Below are 19,199 nucleotides of genomic sequence, written 5' to 3'. Positions count from 1 at the left end.
CATAAGTAGTAAATTTGGGCTGGTGGAAGCCTGAAGGTAATGGTGCGTTCTCTATTGCCGGAACGAACGGCAAGCTTTGTAACCTTGCCAATATTTTGTCTGCTGATTCGTAAGCAAGGCGCGGCATTGGCATTCCTACCTCGACGCTCCCATGCGTACAAGGGGCCAACCGCTGAATGGCCGAAACTCTGCGCGGGTCGCGTACCCTGGTATCCTCCTTCCATCGGGCCCTTTCTTCAAGCACAGTTCGCAAGTCGGATGATCTAGGCAACTCAGTGTGCCTAGATGACGTCTGGTGCGTGTGCATGACCTCTCAGTTCTCGTTCTCTCAGATTTGGAGTAACGAGCCCTGGAAGTCTTTGATTGAGTGTCGCCTGTTCTAAGGCTCCTACTTTCTGCCTGTGATGGTGTGGTATGCCTATCACGATCCTCTGAGTGGCGAGGGGGCGTGTTGCCTTTGCGCCCCTCTTTTGTCGCCACTCCTTTTCCATTTATCTGGCGCTTCATTAACTCCATGTCTGCCGTCATCCTCCTTATTAGCTCGTTCTGCTCCTTCACACGATCTTCCAGAACTTGAGGGTCTATCCTCTGCCTCTGTCTTTCAGGACTTTGAGAGCGATGAGGGCTGCCGCCCCGTCTCCCCCTTGCATCTCTCCGGGTATTCTGTCGCTGGGGTTCTAAATCCGCCATGGAAGGGATAGAAGGCAAACCTTTACGCCTTCCACCCCCCTCCGGGGTTTGCCCATCAATAGCTGACTGCGGCAAGTCTTCATTGTGCACCATTGCTTCCAACTAGAGAGGAAAACTTGATCAAGAGGTTTTGTTCTTTGTAGAATTTCCCACAAACGGCGTCAATTGTACGAACACGAAATAATCTTCTCGTATAATTCTGTTGATCAAGTTTGCGCCCCTCCAAACGTCGTTGCTTTACTCCCTGAAAACACAAACGTGAGCTAGCCGGCGGGTGTGTGCTGGATACCTCTCCGATGCCTAAGTCAGCAAAATAGACAAATAGACAAAAACTCTGTGTATTTGAGAATCAGAGTGGTGTTACCTGTACATAGGTTATGTTGTGAGCTTTTATAGTTTCTGCGTGGCACAATCCTAGTAGGACTCTTATTCCTCCATGTAGAGTCCTCCTTGGAATCACACTCCTGAAAGATAATACTTATCCTCCAACACCCCCCTCATTGCTTAAATCATGTGAGATGGTTTTACCTCGGTGGGATGACAGTATGACCGAGCTAACACTTGCCCTTTGACACACTCAATTCGGTGATTCTATACGCAGTGCCTAGCTCGGACCCTGTCCACGTACACCTCGGTTCTAGTTGTTCAAGCCGAGCTAATCTGCAGCAATCCCTCATCGAGCTAACCAAGATGAAGTCGATCACGCAAGGCCTAAGCTCCTCACTCCATAGCTCGGTCCGAACTTCGCCTGGGTCAAGTTTGTTAGCCAGAACCGGGCTATATCAACTCTTACCCCGGTCCATTAAGCGGCCCAACTCAAAGAAGCCTTTAGCTCGGCCCAATTATAAATTACCCTCTCAATAATATTACGTGATATGTGTACATATGATCCTTTTTTTTCTTCAAGAAATAAGATTATACCGTGTATGATAGAATTTAAAATCTAAAAATTAAAACATTTTAAATGACCAACAATGAACAGATTTCAAAAACAGTAAAAAAAAAAAAAACATAAAAATCATGAATTTAGGGCATAACTTTCTATGTAACTGCTATTGAGGTATTTTGAAAAAAATCCAAAAATTGGAAAATCAACACCAACTCAACAGTTTGACTTTATAATAAATAACTAAAAGTAATGGCGCATGCAATACGTGTGCTAAGGACCATTTGTTTCAGAAAAGTAACATTATAAATTGTATGATTGAATTTAAAATTTGAATATTAAAATAAATTTGAAAAAATTAGAAATTGAAAGATTTGACAAAAAAAAAAACCTAAATTTATCGTATAATTGTCCATGTAACTTCTATAGGGATATTAAAAATTAAAAAATAATAATAAATTGAATTAAACATTTATACAATGTCTTCCCTTTCTAATAATATAGAAGATGAGTGATTATTTTGCAATTCGAGTGATATGCATGACACAAAGCCAATGAAATTCAATTGCAAACTTGAATAATCCATTTGGTCTTTAGTTAAAAACCTTTCGATTGCATCCCCAGCCACTGTACTGACAGGACAATTCTGGTCTAAAATTGTCATGGATTGCCCTAGCATCAGGTTTCCCCAATAAAACTCATGGAGTATTCAAAGGTGGACCTTACTGAAACGACAACGTTTTTCTATTGTTATTTCTGTATATCATGAGTAGGGTTAGGTATAAGGTTATTCGAATAGCACAATTCGCCTAATCCGAATCGATCTGCATACAAATGGGTGGTTTCGCAGGCACAATATGGGTGGATGCAGTTTAGAATATGGTATGATTGCTGGTTGCGGACGGATTACGGGTTTAACCCACACCCGCAAGAATCCGTCCGCACTTAAACTTTTTTTTTTTTTTTTTAAACCTAGACAGTTGTTATTTTATTAGTGCATTTTGGATAAATGTAAAAATTAATAAAAAATTACTTTCAGGTAAACTTAGAATTTTGAATGATTTTATTTTAATTGTATTGTTGGATAGTAGATAATAAATGAGATTGATGATCTAGTTTAAAATTTTAAAAAATGTACTTGTGTTAGTTTATGATTTGATTTACAAGTTTAGGATTTTAAATGATTGATTTGTGTTACGAATTGATTTTGTTATGTTTTTAATTTTATAAATTTTAATTTATTAATTATTAATGTTGGAACATTTTAGAAAATGGAGAGAAAATGACCCCAAATAAATATTTACAAAATGGGGGAAAAAAAAGGCTCCAAAATAAATTTTTTTAAAAAAAAGTTCAATCCGCAAACAGCTTGCAACTGCCCGCCCATCCACAAACCGCAACCCACACTGCGAGCGATTACAAGTTAATTTTTTTCAAATAACATAAGGAGGGATCTAAACCGATCCGCAAACCGTCCAAAATCAAACCGCAACCACTAATAATCATGAGTTGAAAATACGAGATAATCATGAGTTGAAAATACGAGACAGTTCGTGTACAACTTTTGTAGCTCCAAAGGCTTATTTTGATATTTAGATTAAAAGTTAAAAATTAATTTTTAAATTTTTTTTAATTCATATTTACTCTGTCTAATTTCAATTTTCTAAATTTAATTTTTTAGAAATTAATTTTTTATTTTTTGTTTTTAGTGAATATCTTTAAATTTTAAGCACTTTTTTACAATTTTTAAATATACCTTATTTAAATATATCTAAAAAGTAAAATATTTGTAAAAAAATAATAAATACATAAACATATGAAAAATATACTTAATTTTCGTATTTTTTTTATATATATATTTTTGGTATTTAATAAAAAAAATTTTATTTTTTTTTGCAAATATTATATTTTTTAAGAAAATTTATACTGTATCTAAAAATTAAAAAAATATATATTTAAAATATTAAAAAATTTAGTAAAAATAAAAAAATATGAAAAATAAAAATTTTTAATTTTTTAAAAATTAAATTCAGAAAAATCAAATCAAACAAACAGATTATCTCTATATTTTTTTTACAAAATTTTAAAAAGAATAATACTATATACACCAATTAATGTACTAACTAGTGTACCAATTAATGATGTAACATAACTTAAGAAGTTTTTTATTTTTATAATTTGTATAATAAGTAGAGTCAATAATAATATTATAACTAATATTAGTACACTATGTAATATACTAATTGATTTATATAACACCACCGCTTAAAAAAATATCAAAAACATTAACTTTTAACCTATGCTCCAAAATAAGTCAACATTGTCTTGTATCATAGTGTTTGGATGATTCAAATGGATGAATAAAGAAGCTCTTTTTATCATAAAATCTTCTCCAAGTCCCGTTAATCAACACCAAATTAACTCAACTAATTCTCTAATTCAAACAAAATTAAATTAAAAACAACTGATAATAAAAAATAAAAATAAAAAAAAAGATTTACAGCACTCTTGCAAACTTGTTCAAGAAAATAATATTAAAAAAAAAAAAGTAAAAAAAAAAAGACCGTGTTTGTGATCACTGAGTCACTCCACAAGCATCTTCAGACGCAGCCTACGAGTCCGACACGGAGTCGAAAGCCTCGTACGACGGCAACACCTCGACTCCCCGAATCTCATCTATCATCTTGACAACGTGGCTCATTTTAGGCCGTTGATCTGGGGCTGCCGATGTACAAACCATGGCAACTTGCAACAGCCCCACCATCTCCACCTCGATGTCCTTGTACCTCATCATCTCCAAATCAAAAACCTCCGTCGTCCATTCCTCGCTCACCATAGACTGGACCTACCTCGGAAGGCCCACCACCCCACCATACTCTGTCCGGGACCCCACATTATCCCTCAAAGAGGGGCACTTCCCTGTGAGCAGCTCCAGCAATAGGACCCCAAAAGAGTAAACATCGAATTTCTGGGTGACCTTTCGTGGGGCCAATGCTTCCGGGGCATGATAGCTGTTGGATCTCGAGAGGGAGGCTGTCGGAGGCGCGAACATAGAGAGTCCAAAGTCGGAGACACACGCGTTTCCGACCTTGTCGAGTAGGATGTTTGTGGACTTTATATTGCCATGGGTGAGTCTAAGGGACCGGCACGAGCTGTGAATGAAGGCGAGTCCTTAAGCTGCTCCCGCAGCAATTTGCAGCCTTGTTGTCCAGTCTAGAGGGGTTTGCCCCAGTCCCCGATTTCCTGTTAAAAACATATTTTGATCATCTCTTTTCATTTGCTTAAGTTTACAATATATCTTGAAAATTCAAAATCAATCAGTTGGATCATGAAATAAAAAATTTCATTCCATCCATGAAAAGAATTACGAAATTGTTATCATCTAAACAAACCGCAAAAAAACTATTCGGCCTAAAAAAAGGCTTAGTATCTTTTGCATTGACATTCACATGATTTGATTTTTCTTTTAAAAAAACAAAAATCAAAATCATGTGGTTTAGTGTCACATTGCAATAATACTAACCTTATCACATTTTCTAATTATATTTTATTTATTAAGTAATATGTCACTACTGAATTGGAAATAGATGAATACTCAAACCCATTAAATCAAAACGGTAGTAACAGATCATCATAACATTATTAAACACCATAAAAAGAAAATGATTTATTGTCGTGTGCGACAATGCGATAAATAAATCTAACACCATCCATTTATACAAGTGCAAATAGATAACGTTAAATGCATTTGCAGAATTATCGCATATATAGTAATGAATACTTAATCTACAGGGGGAGAAATCTGTTTGTTATGGAAGATGATCCCAACTGGGTACTGGGTCCCATTTACAATTGTATGGTAGCTGCTTGTCAAGGCCTTGGTTGTTTCCAAGCTATCCGTGCAGCACTTAGACAATCTCAAGTCTTCCTTGATGATGCTAAGTCAGCCTAACTCACAAACTTATGAGAAAGAGAAGTTAGAAGAACACAAGAGAGTTTGAGAGAATGCCTTGTATTCACTTGGGAGAAAGCTTTACAATTCTTGGATGCACTTGGGTGGTTTGGGCAAATGAGACCCTCCCCCTTTTATAGGCTACAAGAAATGTTCTAGATCTACAATGATGGAGAGGATTCTAGATCCTTCCTCCTACTACATCTTATAGACTATTCTAGAATCACTCTAGAATGTACATGTCTAGAAGGGTCTACAAATATCTACAAGTATGTACAATTCTCTATAAAACTCTAAGGAGTTCTAGAAGCTTCCAACATCTTGCATGGTCTTCATATTTTCTAAAGTCTTCTAGGAGCCTCCAAAATATTCCATTAACCTCCCTCCCTTGAGACTTTCTTTCGGTAGGTAATTCTGTCTTGGTAATTCGGAAGGACGTGACATTCTCCCCCACCTATGCTCGCGATGCCCTAGTCGCGCCTTCTTCCTCAAAGTCGTAGGTTTTCTCCTTGGTTTGCGCCTTCTTCGATTTGCCTTGTCCATTGGCCCTATTGATGACTTAATAACTGTGCATATTGGTGGACTATCTTCTGTAGAGCCAGTTATCTTCTTAGCAATGCCTACTACCTCTTTCTTGTCTGTCCCCAACTTAATATACATAGCTGACAGAAGTTGGAGTATAGTATTTAGTTTACTCACTATTGGCACCATGTAAGGCCCACTCTCCATAATGCACAGTGTTGTTGCGAGGTAATAGTGCCATGTTAAACTCCCGCAAGAATTCCATACCTAGTAACACGTCATAGTCATTGAGTGATACTATCAAAAAATTGACTTTTCCGCGCCACCCACCAAGGTGTAGCTCAACCCCTCGAGCCATGCCATCTACGGGCTTTGCCTTGGTGTTCACCGTCTTCATCAATCCTTGACCCTTGTCAAGTTTCAGGCCAAGTCTCTTGGCCTTCTCCGCCTTGATGAAGTTATGCGACGCGCCTGTGTCTACCATGACTTGGTTCGCCTTCCCATTGATCTTGGCATCGACGTACATTAAACACTTATCCCCTTGGCTCAATGTACTAGGCTTCAATTCGATGGCACCGAGTAACTGTAGAGATCCTATCTACGGAGTCTCCACCTTTTCCCGTTCTTCAATCATTGCATTAAGGGCTTGCCTCTTGGGATACTCTCTTGCCCAATGTGTCCCGTCACATAGGAAACACTTGGTCTTGGGTTTAAATCCCTCCTTGTTCTCTCTGACCTTGTCTTTGCCCTCTTTACCAGTGGAAGGCTTGCCTTGCCTTCCCTTGCGTCGGATGCCTTCACCCTCATCCCCCTCACTTTCACTAAAATTTCTGCTAGGGTAACCCTTGGATGTTTTGGCCTTGTTGTCTATCCTTTTATACTCAATGAAAGACTCCGCTACAACCGTAGCCGAGGCAAGATCCTGCACTCCACGGCGACGCAGTTCTTGCTCCGCCCATGGTTGTAAGTTGTCCAAGAAGTTAAAGAGTAATTCTTCATCAGTCATACTTGGGACCTCAAGCATGAGAGTAGAGAATTCTTTTACATAGTCTCAAATAGACGATGCGTGCTTAAGTTTCTTCAAACTCTTTCTAGCTTGATAGGCTATGTCCTCAGGATAGAATTATTTCTCAAGTTCTTTCTTAAAATCATCCCAAGTAGCTATGGTGCACGTACCTTTTTAAATGTCAGCATGTCTCATACGCCACCATAGTGTTACTATGTCGATAAGGTAGAGGATTGTGGTCCGTACCTTGGCATCTTCTTCAATTACCTTCGAAATATCTCTTCATGTGCCACAAGTAGTTGTCTACCTCCTTGGCATCCCTCTTTCCATCAAAAGGTTTTGGTTTTGGCACCTCTACCTTGGACGACCCCAGCAAGGTCACAGCTCCCCCGGCTATGGCCTTCTTGCACATTGCCACGTCTTGGTGCACCTCCTTCAAGCGAGCTTCAAACTGTGCAAGCATCTCTAACACCTTGGCTTGGAAGGAATCATTGGCCACTTGAGCATCGTGTGCCATAGAATTGATGGTGGAAAGCATGCCATCATGGAGTTCCTTGATCTTTCCCTTGAGAACTTCCACCTCCTGTTCAAGGCTTTGTTCCAACACATCAAGACGCTCCCCTGAGTCGCCCACAGCAAGCTCCACCTTAGCAAGCCGTGTTTCCATGGCGGTCATAGCATCTCGTGACTTATCCTTCCTTTCCTTCATGGGTTCCCTTCCACGGGCTTGCTCAGTCACAGTCCCCTCTATGCCAGATGACATTGTTGCCTTCTCTTCCTTTGTCGCAAACCTAGCTCTGATACCACACGTCAAGGCCTTGGTCGTTTCCAAACTATCCGTGCGGCACTTAGACAATCTCAAGTCTTACTTGATGATTGCTAAGTCAGCCTAACTCACAAACTTATAGGAAAGAGAAGTTAAAAGAACACCAGAGAGTTTGAGATAATGCCTTGTATTCATTTGGGAGAAAGCTTTACAATTCTTAAATGCACTTGGGTGGTTTGCGCAAGTGAGACCCTCTCCTTTTTATAGGCTATAAGGAATGTTCTAGATTTACAATGATGGAGAGGATTCTAGATCCTTCCTCCTACTACATCTTATAGACTATTCTAGAATCACTCTAGAATGTACATGTCTAGAAGGGTCTACAAATATCTACAAGTATATACAATTCTCTATAAAACTCTAAGGAGTTTTAGAAGCTTCCAGCATCCTGCATGGTCTTCATATTTTCTCAAGTCTTCTAGGAGCTTCGAGAATATTTCATTAACCTCCCTTCCTTGAGACTTTCTTTTGGTAGGTAATTTTGTCTTGGTAATTCGGCGAGACGTGACATGCTGCTGGTGATTATTCTATAGATATATATATATATATATATATAGTAAAGGAGGCAAAGGCCAAGGCAAAACCTTTTTATCCAAGAGAAGAACAAAAAGTAGGAAAGGGAAAATATACTGATTATATATATTTCAGAGTGCCATGGGTCCTCTATGGCTCTGTACAGATACAGACACACCACACCATTGAGTATTTCACCATTCCCCAATGGGAAATTGGTTTTGCAGCTTTGTGTGTCCCCCCTCCATTGTTATGTAACTGTTTTAATTGGGAAAGGTACAAAGCAACAGAAAGTATGAGTGGAGTGGACCCAATATAAAAAATCAAATGAAATAAGAGGCAATCCCCCATTGGGACAACTTTATTTTGTTTATTTTTTATTTTTGGGTGGCTCATAGGAGTGTTAAGGATTGTTCAAGTTGTAAGGATTTGGGGTGTTAAATCTCAAGTCTCAAGTTTGACTCTCCCTTGGACTAGTCACTCAAGTGATAGCATATAAGGTAAGTATGGTGTCTTTCAGGCTTCTTCGATGAACCGTACCTAAAGTGCTAGTAGTGTGGGTTCAAATCCCTGCTTGTGTGTAACTCTACAACTTACCACTATATGATTGATTGATCCTATTATGTAACACCACCTAAGGTGTCTTCTAGGACTTTGGCTCCCTTAGGCTCTTAACCCCAAAGGTCACTGACCTCATGTTGTTAGGCATTTTTTTTTTTCACTCAGCCAAATTATTGTAATATCATGCATATCACTAAAATAAATCTACCGTTCAAATTTATATTACTATGAAGTAAAAAGAAATTAAAATAAAAATAAAAATAAAAAAAATGTGAATGAAATGCTTTCTTAGATTTATTTGTGAAACAAATGAGTCAACCTATGTTCATATTCTAGTTAATGGTGTGTCATGTTTATGGAAAGAAAAATAAAATAAAAAATTATGGTACGTAAACAATAATTTTTTAGGGAAATAAAAAACAATAAAAAAATTTTAAACCACTAAAAATGTATTTTTTAAAAAATTGAAGAGAGGCATGGGGCCCTCCAGGGCCTATAATGACTCCGCCAATGCATATAGTTTTCTTTTCATAAATATCAAATAATTATCGAATCTAAACCTTGCACCAGATCAAAATGACTAAATGAACATTTTTAAACATAAGAATTGCAGAGCACCCACGTGAGCATACAAATGTGAAATGGTTCAATGTTGGCTTTTGTTAAAGTAAGATGGTCCAATTTCGTCAAATGGGTTATCTAGGAAAATTTTATGGGACCTACTAAATCTACTTTTTGAAGTATGTCATTACCCAATTCCCACCCGAGACAAATACTTTACAAAAGAAAATATTCAACCCAAGGCTATGAGTGCTACTTAACCAAAGCTTTTCTTTTTCTTTTCTTTTCTTTTTTTTTTTTTTTTTGACTACACATGTAATTATACTAATCAATTGCATTACAATCTCATTTAGTTAGAAACCTTGCATCCTATTAAGAAATTACTGACTAATACAATTTCACAAAGGAGGAGAATTCGCTCACTTTCACTAATTGGACTTAGTTTAGTGTTTTACAGCCTCATTTGGAGTCCACTTCGGTGATTTAAAACGGTCAAATTTCAGTATCTCTTATATAGATCATTCTTGTAAAAAATTAAATTAATTAAATGCCAGTAATCATATGTTTGAATCATATTTATTTTGAAAAAAATAAACAAGAATGATATCAAGAATAGATTGATATCTGATTTTATATAAATGATCTAATTGGGAGGTCCTAAAATTTGAAGTGTTAATAGACTCGAAATAGGCCAGTGAGCACTAAACTAGGCCCTCCAATCTAATTAGTGATAATTAATAAACTAGAGGGAAGCCACCACCTTTCGCAAACACTACGAAGACCTTATGGTGGTGAGGTTTCTGGATGGGAAACGATTCGCTCAAATCCACTATTTGGACTAGTAGTTGTTTGGGTTTGTCAAGCTTATCATCGGTTTCACTATCTTTTAGGTTTGTGTGTAAATCATATTGATATGATAATTAAAATAGCATAATTCTATTATAAAATCGATCCCACAAGCCTAAACGCCGCCATCGGATCCTCTGTATAGACTAGACTGGAAAATCCTCACCCTTTATGAATCTCTGTACTCAAACCTAAAATTAGACGATGGATTGCAACTCAATCTCTAACTCGGGATGTTCTATGTCTAAATTTGTCTCCCTATCTAAATAAACTTTTTAACACTAATATCATGGGAAAACTCAAGACACACCAATTCCCTCGAAATGCAAATCAAAACAATTTAAATATGAATTTAGAAGAAAAACCAACGTGCATGAAATATAAATGTAATTTTCTTCTTTATTTATTTATTTTTTCTTTTTTTACATCACTATTCAAATTCATAATCTAAACACATACTTTTCTTTTCTGTTTCTAATTTCTTTCCTAAATTCACGATCTAAACACAAGAAATTAACAACTTCATGAGACTCTTAATCCCATATTATTTTATGCGTAATACTACAAACCAAAAAAATTAATCAAAAAATTAACTAAAAAAAACGAAGATTAAAATTTAATTTTAGAGCAATACTAGGTATCATGAAAAAACTTTCATGAAAATGATCATGAAAGATTTATGACCCTTGGATTACACTTAAAATAAAGCACCACACACTAATCAAGCTAATCCAAAAGTCATAATTCTTTCATGATCATTTTCATGATCCCTAACTTTCTCTTAATTTTAATCCAACCCATTAACAAATTTGCAATTCAAATAACTCTTCCTAAACCTCTAAACAAACAAAACAATAGTAAAAAGTGAGAAACATACCATGAAGAAGCCAAAACAAGTTTCCGTTAGGCATGTAATCATAAACCAACAACTTCTCATCCCTAGCAAAGTAATAAGACTTCAACCCCACAACATTCTGGTGTCTCAACCTCCCCAAAACCTCCATCTGCTGCTCAAACTCTCTCCTCCCACCAATACTCGCCTCCTTCAGCCTCTTCACCGCCACCACATTGCCGTCGTCAAGCACTGCCTTGTACGCCGTCCCGAACCCACCTTTCCCCAGCATCTCCGCCGATGCTCTAAGCAAGTCTTCGAGCTCGAACCTCTTCGCACCCTCGAAGAACACCATTCGACCCCTCTCGAACCCTGGTTGGGTTGTGGTGTGAGGGTACGGGCTCGATGAGTACACGATCTTCTCTCCTTCCAGGATTTGGGACCCTTTTGCGTTTCGAAATTTGCCGCAGTAGCAGTAGAGGAGGACGGACACTACGGCGAGGACTAACACGTCGCCGATTATGATCGCGATTATCATCACCGGGGTTACTTTTCCTACCCCCGAGTGACGTGGGTTTCCCGATTTATTCGGCGTTGTGATCACCGGGATTGAGCTCGGCGAAGACGAAACTACGGGGCTCAATGGAGATGCGATGGCTCCAGATGGTCCGGGTCGGGTCGGGTCACTGGAGAAGCTTTTGTTGTTCGTTTTGCAGGATGGCAGGGGAGAACCGCAGAGGACCGGGTTGATGGAGAAAGCGGATTCGGGGAAACCCGAAAGGGATTTGGGTATTTCGCCGGAGAGTGTGTTGCCGGAGACATTGAAGTCTTGGAGATTCGGGAGATCAATCTGGGAAATGGGTCCTGAAAACTGGTTCTCTTCGAGTCGGAGCGTGAGGAGGTGAATCAGACGGTTCACAGTCGCCGGAATCTGGCCGGAAAAGTTGTTGTGAGACAGATCGAGCCGGTACAGACGAAACAGAGACGTGCCGGAGTCCGGAAACTCGCCGGAAAACTGGTTGTAGGAGAGGAAGAGGAGTTTCAGTGCGGTGAGGTTGGAGAGATTTGAAATGGGACCGGAGAGGTTGTTTCGCTTGAGACTGAGAACTCGGAGCTGGGTTAGGGAGGTTAAGGGTTGGAATGTACCGTGGAGGTCTAGGCCTTCGAGAACGAGTCGCGAGACTCGGTTTTGTTGACACGAGACGCCATACCAAGAGCAAGGATCTGTGGATTGGTTCCATGTGTTGAGCCTGTTGGATGGGTCTGAAGCTGCTTTGAACTCCATCAATGGTTCTATGTCTGGGTTTGAAGCTTTGAGGAGAGAGAAATTGAGGAGTATGAGAGAGAAGAAAATATGGCTTCGCCATTGTTGCTATGAAACCAGAGAGAGAGTAGGGAGAGTGAAGAGTGCTTTGTGTTGAGGGTAATGTATGTAGGGGACAACGTTGGGAAGGGTTGAAGTGTAATTAATGAGATTAATTTGGGGTAATAAATGGAATTTATAGTATTTCACTTTTTGGAGGACACTGGTAATTAGGAATGGCAACGGGGCGGGGCGGGGCCGGGGATCACCCTCCCCGTCCCCGATTCCCGACGGTCAAATTTTCCCTGTCCCGGCCCCGATCCCCGACGGGGATCCTATCACTGCCCCCACCCCCGCCCCCAACGGGGATCGGGTTTCCCCGACCCCGAGCATTCCCCGGCTAACACAGAACACAGATCAGATCAGATTTAAACTGATCTAACACAGACACAGATCAGATTTAAACAACATCACTCACACAGAAAAACAGATTTAAACTTTAAAAAAAATACAGATTTAAACTTAAAAAAAAAAAAAAATTTGATACACAGATCAGATCACTCACACAGAAAAAAATTGATCTAAAAAAAAAACAAAAATTGATCTAACACAGAACACAGATCAGATCTCACACACACACACACACACACACACACACACACACAGATCTAAAACAGACAGATCTGAGCGATGCCGTCGGTGGGTTCGGTGGTGGTGACAGAGATCGAGATCGAGAGTGGCTGGCGGTGGCTGTGGGTTCGGTGGTGGTGGCAGAGAGACAGACGTTGTGCGGCGGTGGTGGTGATGTCGCCGTCGGTGAGAGAGAGGGGGAGTCGGGGCCAGCGGTGGTGCTGACTCGCCGTCGGGGCCAGCGGTGGTGCTGACGTCGCCGTCGGTGACCGCGAGAGAGAGAGTTGACAGCGAGATGAACGAGAGAGTGGGAGAGAGTTGAGATGAGAGTGAGGGTCCCTGAGAGATGAACGAGAGAGAGAGTTGAGTTGAGAGATGAGAGTGAGGGAGAGTTGGTTTATTATTATATATATATATATATATATAAATATATAAATATAAGGGGTATAAACGTAATTTCACTTCGGGGAAATTCGGGGATGGGGCCGGGGACGGGGGCGGGGCCGGGGATCGGGCCGGGCCGGGGATCAAACACTGATCACCGTCCCCGGCCCGTGACAGATCGGGGATTGATTTTCAAATACCGTCACCTCCCCGTCGGGGGTATTTTTCGGGGAAAAACCGCTTAAATCGGGGTCGGGATCGGGGATCCCCGTCGGGCCGATTTCAAATTGCCATCCCTACTGGTAATTTCTTCTTTTACTTGGGATTGATTGAGAGGCGGTTGAACTGAAAAGCATGAAGCACATGGGTAATGCTATTTTCACATAAAAAATGTTTGGGAGCACTAATTAATGCTCCCATTAATTAGGTGGCAGTGGACTCTGTCATTAATGATGTGATGTTTTGATCATAGAGTTGTATTTTTTTTTTTTTAATGCATTAGTGCTATTAGTGGTGATGTTTTTAGTGGAATGAATCATTGTTGTTTCGCATATTCAGGGTTGTTTGAGATGATTTAATTAAGTATATTTTTTATTTTTTTATGAAAAGATGCGTAAAAAAGTAAAGAGATAATGTAATGAAAAAAAATAAAAAGATGGATTATTTGTAACTTTCCAAACTTAGCCTAATTCTACACAGTTCATATATTTAATGAAAATTTTTATCAATACAGTTTTACCTTAGAATAAAAATATCAAAATATCCTCATCTTTTGTTACTCAAATCCTAACGCCACAAACATTCTCTATTGGTAAGGTCATCTCTCTCATCTGCTATCTCATTTCGTCGCCTCTTTTTTTATTCACCTACTATCACTTTCCGCCATGAACCATACACTCCCAGAAGTCTCTCACCACGAATCACTCAATTGTTGACTGTGGAGGTCTAAGATGGAGGGGGATGAGCTAGAAGTGGCGATGATGGTGGGGATGGAGGGTTGAAAGTGGAGGCAACGACAGTAAAAGATGAGTGGATCAATGTTTTAAAAACCGGACCGGTGAACGAACCGGAAAAGGCATCGGGTGGACGGGTCACCGGTTCAACCGTCGGGTTGAACCGGAATCGAACCGTGACGTAATAAATATATTAAAATTATATTTAAATAAAAATATAAGTAATAAAATTATAAATTAAAAATATTAAAAATATTAAATTATCTTAAATATTTGTCCTAATATTTTTTTTACTGAAAAATATAATAATATATTTTAAAATATTATTAATTTCAATTTTGGAAGATGAAATCAAATATTTAATATTCCCTCCATATGATTTTAATTCAAATAATTTGATTGAAAGGAAAGCAAAAATTTTGGAGGGATATCAAAATTTCAATATTCCCTCCAATACATTTGATTGAATCCCACATAGATTTCTTGAGTTTTTTTGAAAGAATTTTTTTCTTATAAATAGGTGAAGACTTTCACAATAATTTCATCAAACTCTTAATGGGATTCCTCACAAGAGGAGACCCTTGAAAAAGAGTTTGAAATTAAAATTTTCTTATATTCTTATATTTTATATATATATATATATATATATATAATAAGAAAGAAAGAAAGAAAAGAAAGAAAGAAGATAAAAAAAACACAGAACAATTAAAAAAAAAAAATTCAAACCGGTCCGGTTCGCTCAACCCGTCACCGGGTCGACCGGTTCACCGGTTTAACCGGTGGGTTCACCGGTTTTCACTAAAGAGGCCGGTTTTTACCTTTGGCCGGTTTCAGGGGCTGACCGGACCGGAACCCCATCCGGTCACCGGTTGAACCGGCCGGTCCGGTCCGGTTTTTAAAACCATGGAGTGGATGAATGAAAAAAAATAAAAAATTAGACTATGTTTAGTATAGTTTTAGAATATGTTTTTAAAAATAAATAAATAAAACTTGTTATTTCAATATGGTTTCATCTTTTTAGGGGCAAAAAAAATTAAAAAATTAAAAAATAATTTTTTTGGTGTTTATTTTTGTCAAATTAATTTATATTTTTCTCATAAAAAATTCAAAAAATTGATTCAAAAATTGAAACCAAACATAGAGATGTGTACTGAGAATTTATATTTTTATAAAGTGTGTATTAAGAAAGTATTCATTAAATGTGCATACTGAGAGAAATTAATGTGTAGAAATAGAATTACACAAGCATATCCATGCATCGTGATGTGAACTAGTGAAAAGACAAAAATATGCTTAATCCGTCAACCACGTTTGTTTGACGGATTAGGTTGGATGAGATTGTTAGTGAAGAAATTATTAATATGGGGATTGTTAATGAGGGGATTAAGTAAAAGTGTGTTTGTTTTGATGATAGTGTGAGAGATGGTTAGTGATGGAATTGTTAAATTATTTTTATATAAAATAAATAAATAAATTATTTCTATATTAAAAAAAATAAAACAAATATTAATATAAACAGGTGCACTTGGTCAAAAAAGATAAAAATAAAAAATAATTTTTTTATATAAAATAGACTTAATTCCCTCATTATTTTTCTAATCCCACCTAAAATTCAAATTAGCAAGCCGCTTGAAATAACAATCTCCCTCCGCCAAAAAGCCACCAAACAAGTACTAGTGGGACTCATTTCTTTACTACTCCAATTCCACCCTCTAATCTCCCAAACAAATCTGGCCCTCAAGTATATTTACCAGGAAAACCAAACAAATCCAAGGAGAGATTGGTAGAACTGCTTATTTTGGACCAATTGAGGTGGGTTTAACAAATGTTTTTTGACCACATTTTTTAAAATGATTTTAGTGATTTATCAAATTACAAAAAAAAATCAGGATTTAAGTACGGTAACAATTAAATTTTAATTTTTTAATTGTTTCAATTTGAATATTTAATTTTTAAAATTATATTAATTCTAATTACAATTAATAAAATATAAATAATTTTGATAATTTAATTATTTTCTGTCAATAGTTCTAGATGATAACAGTGGCTATGGACTGAAGAAATAAAGAGATGGTAGTAAGCTGGAGATGGGGGTGAATAAGCCGTGGGTGGGGAAAAGGATCTGGGGATCCTGCTGTGTCCAAAGGCATAGCAAGCTGCTATGCTTCCTTGTGAAGTGTCGTCTTGACTCTCTTTTGATAATCTGAACAATTTATATTATAAGATTTATCGAGTAGATCATGCAAGTAAAAATCAAATTGAATAGATATTTGCAACTCTATAACCAAAGCACATTTATTTTTATAAAAATTAACGGTTAACATAACTTTTATATATTTTTAAAAACAATTAAGACTTAAGTATGGGATTATGAATATCCGATTAACTTGATTTTTACATGAATAATATTCTTAATGAACTCTACAATATGAACGATTTAAATTATCAAAAAACATTCGGGACAAACTCCCCACAAAAGCTAGGGGTGTACACGGTCCGCATTGATTCGGTTCTAAGAAAATTCAAGAACCAAACCGATCCTAACGGTTCTGTGATTTTGAGAACTAGACCAAGCCATTATACTTGTAAAATTGGACCAGAACCAAACCGAAATAATGGTTTAGTTTCGGTTTGGTTCACGGTTTCAAAAATTTCTATTTACAAGAATAAATTGTTAATATTAGCAAAATAATTACTCAAACTAATTACATTTAACTCATGATAAAAACTAATAATATTAAGGCATTACTCAACATTACATATTTATATCATCTTAATATCATTAAAATTACAAAAAACCAATTAATAAAAATAAAACTTGATATTATATATATTCTTTTAAAATTCGGTTCGGTTCGGCTCGGTTTGAACCGTTATTTTTTCATAAAATCTATTAACCGAACTATTTTTACGGTTCTCATATTTCTTAAACCGAAACCAAATCAATTCTTAATGGAACCGAATCAAATCGTACGATTCAATCTGATTCAGTCTGAATTATCAATTTGAACGGATTTTTGAACAATCCTGCCAAAAGCAACCCAAGGCTGGGGAAAAGGATGGAAATAGAATTGGATTGAAGAAGAGATAGGGTGATGATGGAACACTGTAAGGATGTAAGGTGGCTATTTATAGTAATAAAGGAAAAACTGATTAGATTGTCTAAACTGTCTAAAGTGTCCCTTTTTTCGCTATTAATAACTAAGGGATACAAAAGGATAGTTAAAAAATTGATATCATTTTAAAAAATTAGGGTTCGATTTGTTGTCAAGGTCAAGCCTGGAGTTTTTTTTTTTTAATATATATATATATATATATATATATAATTTTTCATTACATTTTTATTAATTTAAATTTTTTTATGTTTAATAAAATTTTAAAAACTAATTTTTTTCACTTTTTAATTTTTAATTTTTTTTAATGAAGGCTTTAGAAATTAACAAATTAGATAAAATTTAAAAAATTATTAAATTAAAAACTCAACAAAAAAATATTTGTAAAAAAATAGATCAAGAGTGATGATGATGTACATACAAAAAAATTTATATAAATTCTCATACATAATGATGTAGTTCAATAGCAACTTTTAATTTTAAAACAAAATACTCATAAATATGGCTTATGTTTATGATATTGTCGTTGCCACGTCATTCTTGATGTATTTTTATATAAATTTTATGTATAAGAGTTTGTTATTGATCTAATATAGATTGGTTGACAGAAATCCTAGAGCATTCAGTGTAACAGTGATACTGATGATATAATATCACTAACAAACAATAGCCCCTATATGCAGTGGCGAAGCCAGAAATTTAATGTAGGGGGCACCTATTAATTATAATCTCAAATTTTTTTCTTCCCCAATCAATAACAATAACATAATGATAATTTTTCGAGCTAATATTAAACATTAAAAATTAATATTCATTGATCAGATTGTTTGAAAAAAATAGTTTGAGCCTGTGTTTGGCAAGGGCTTTTTCAGGCTTTTTTGGCTATTTTAGCCGAATCCGGATCCTCGGCTGCCCTACCCGGCGGCCCTACCCGGCAGCCCCCCAAAACGACGTCGTTTTGGGGTTTTTTTTTTTTTTTTTTTTTTTTCTTTTCTTCTTCTTCGTTCTGGTTTTTCTCTTTCCTCTTCCTTCGTCGCCGTCGCAGGTCGTCGCAGGGGAGGGGAGGGTCGCCGTCGCAGGTCTTCCGATCGTCGCCTTCGCCTCGCCTCGCCTCCGCCGTCGCAGGTCGTCCAGCCGTCCGATCGTCGCCTCGCCTCCGCCTCCGGCCCGCCTCCGCCTCCTCCTCCGGCCCGCATCCGCCTCCTCCTCCTCCTCCTCCTCCCCCGGTGATAATGGCCCCCTCCAGTCCGGCCCACCGGCGGCTCCCCTCCCCTCCCCTCCCCTCCCCCTCTCTCTCTTCTTCCCCTCCCCTCCCACCTCTGGTTCGTTCGAACGAACGAGGAAGAAGAAAGGAAAAAAAAAAAAAAATCAAAAAAAATCAAAAAACCCCCAAAACGACGTCGTTTTGGGGGGCTGCTGGGACGGCCGCCGACAACGGCGGCCGAGAATCCGGACTCATTTTAGCCACAAAAAACAAAATATGCTATTTTAGCCATAACAAACAAAACATCACATCCAACCTATAATCATTACTTTCTTCTCTCACAAAAAAAGTCAAAAAAGCCAAAAAGCCAAAAAGCCCTTCCCAAACCAAGCTTTTTAGCCCAGGCTAAAATAGCCA

At 37.6% G+C, this 19,199-nt stretch overlaps 1 protein-coding gene across 1 annotated transcript; it reads right to left on the bottom strand.

The window, feature by feature from the left end:
• Positions 1-3,933: 3,933 nt before the first annotated feature.
• On the bottom strand, positions 3,934-12,706 carry LOC114275432 (putative leucine-rich repeat receptor-like protein kinase At1g68400). Its single transcript, XM_082892582.1, has 2 exons — positions 11,241-12,706; positions 3,934-4,819 (listed from the first exon to the last, which is right to left on the bottom strand). The coding sequence occupies exons 1-2, from the start codon at positions 12,478-12,480 to the stop codon at positions 4,749-4,751; spliced, it is 1,311 nt and encodes a 436-aa protein (XP_082748708.1). The 5' UTR covers positions 12,481-12,706; the 3' UTR covers positions 3,934-4,748.
• Between the last annotated feature and the right edge of the window lie 6,493 nt (positions 12,707-19,199).

The sequence above is a fragment of the Camellia sinensis genome, chromosome 10 (genome assembly GCF_055761805.1).
Source record: "Camellia sinensis isolate YWXY chromosome 10, ASM5576180v1, whole genome shotgun sequence".
In the NCBI taxonomy this organism is placed as follows: Eukaryota; Viridiplantae; Streptophyta; class Magnoliopsida; order Ericales; family Theaceae; genus Camellia; species Camellia sinensis.
This window is presented reverse-complemented; position numbering and strand designations above follow the sequence as displayed.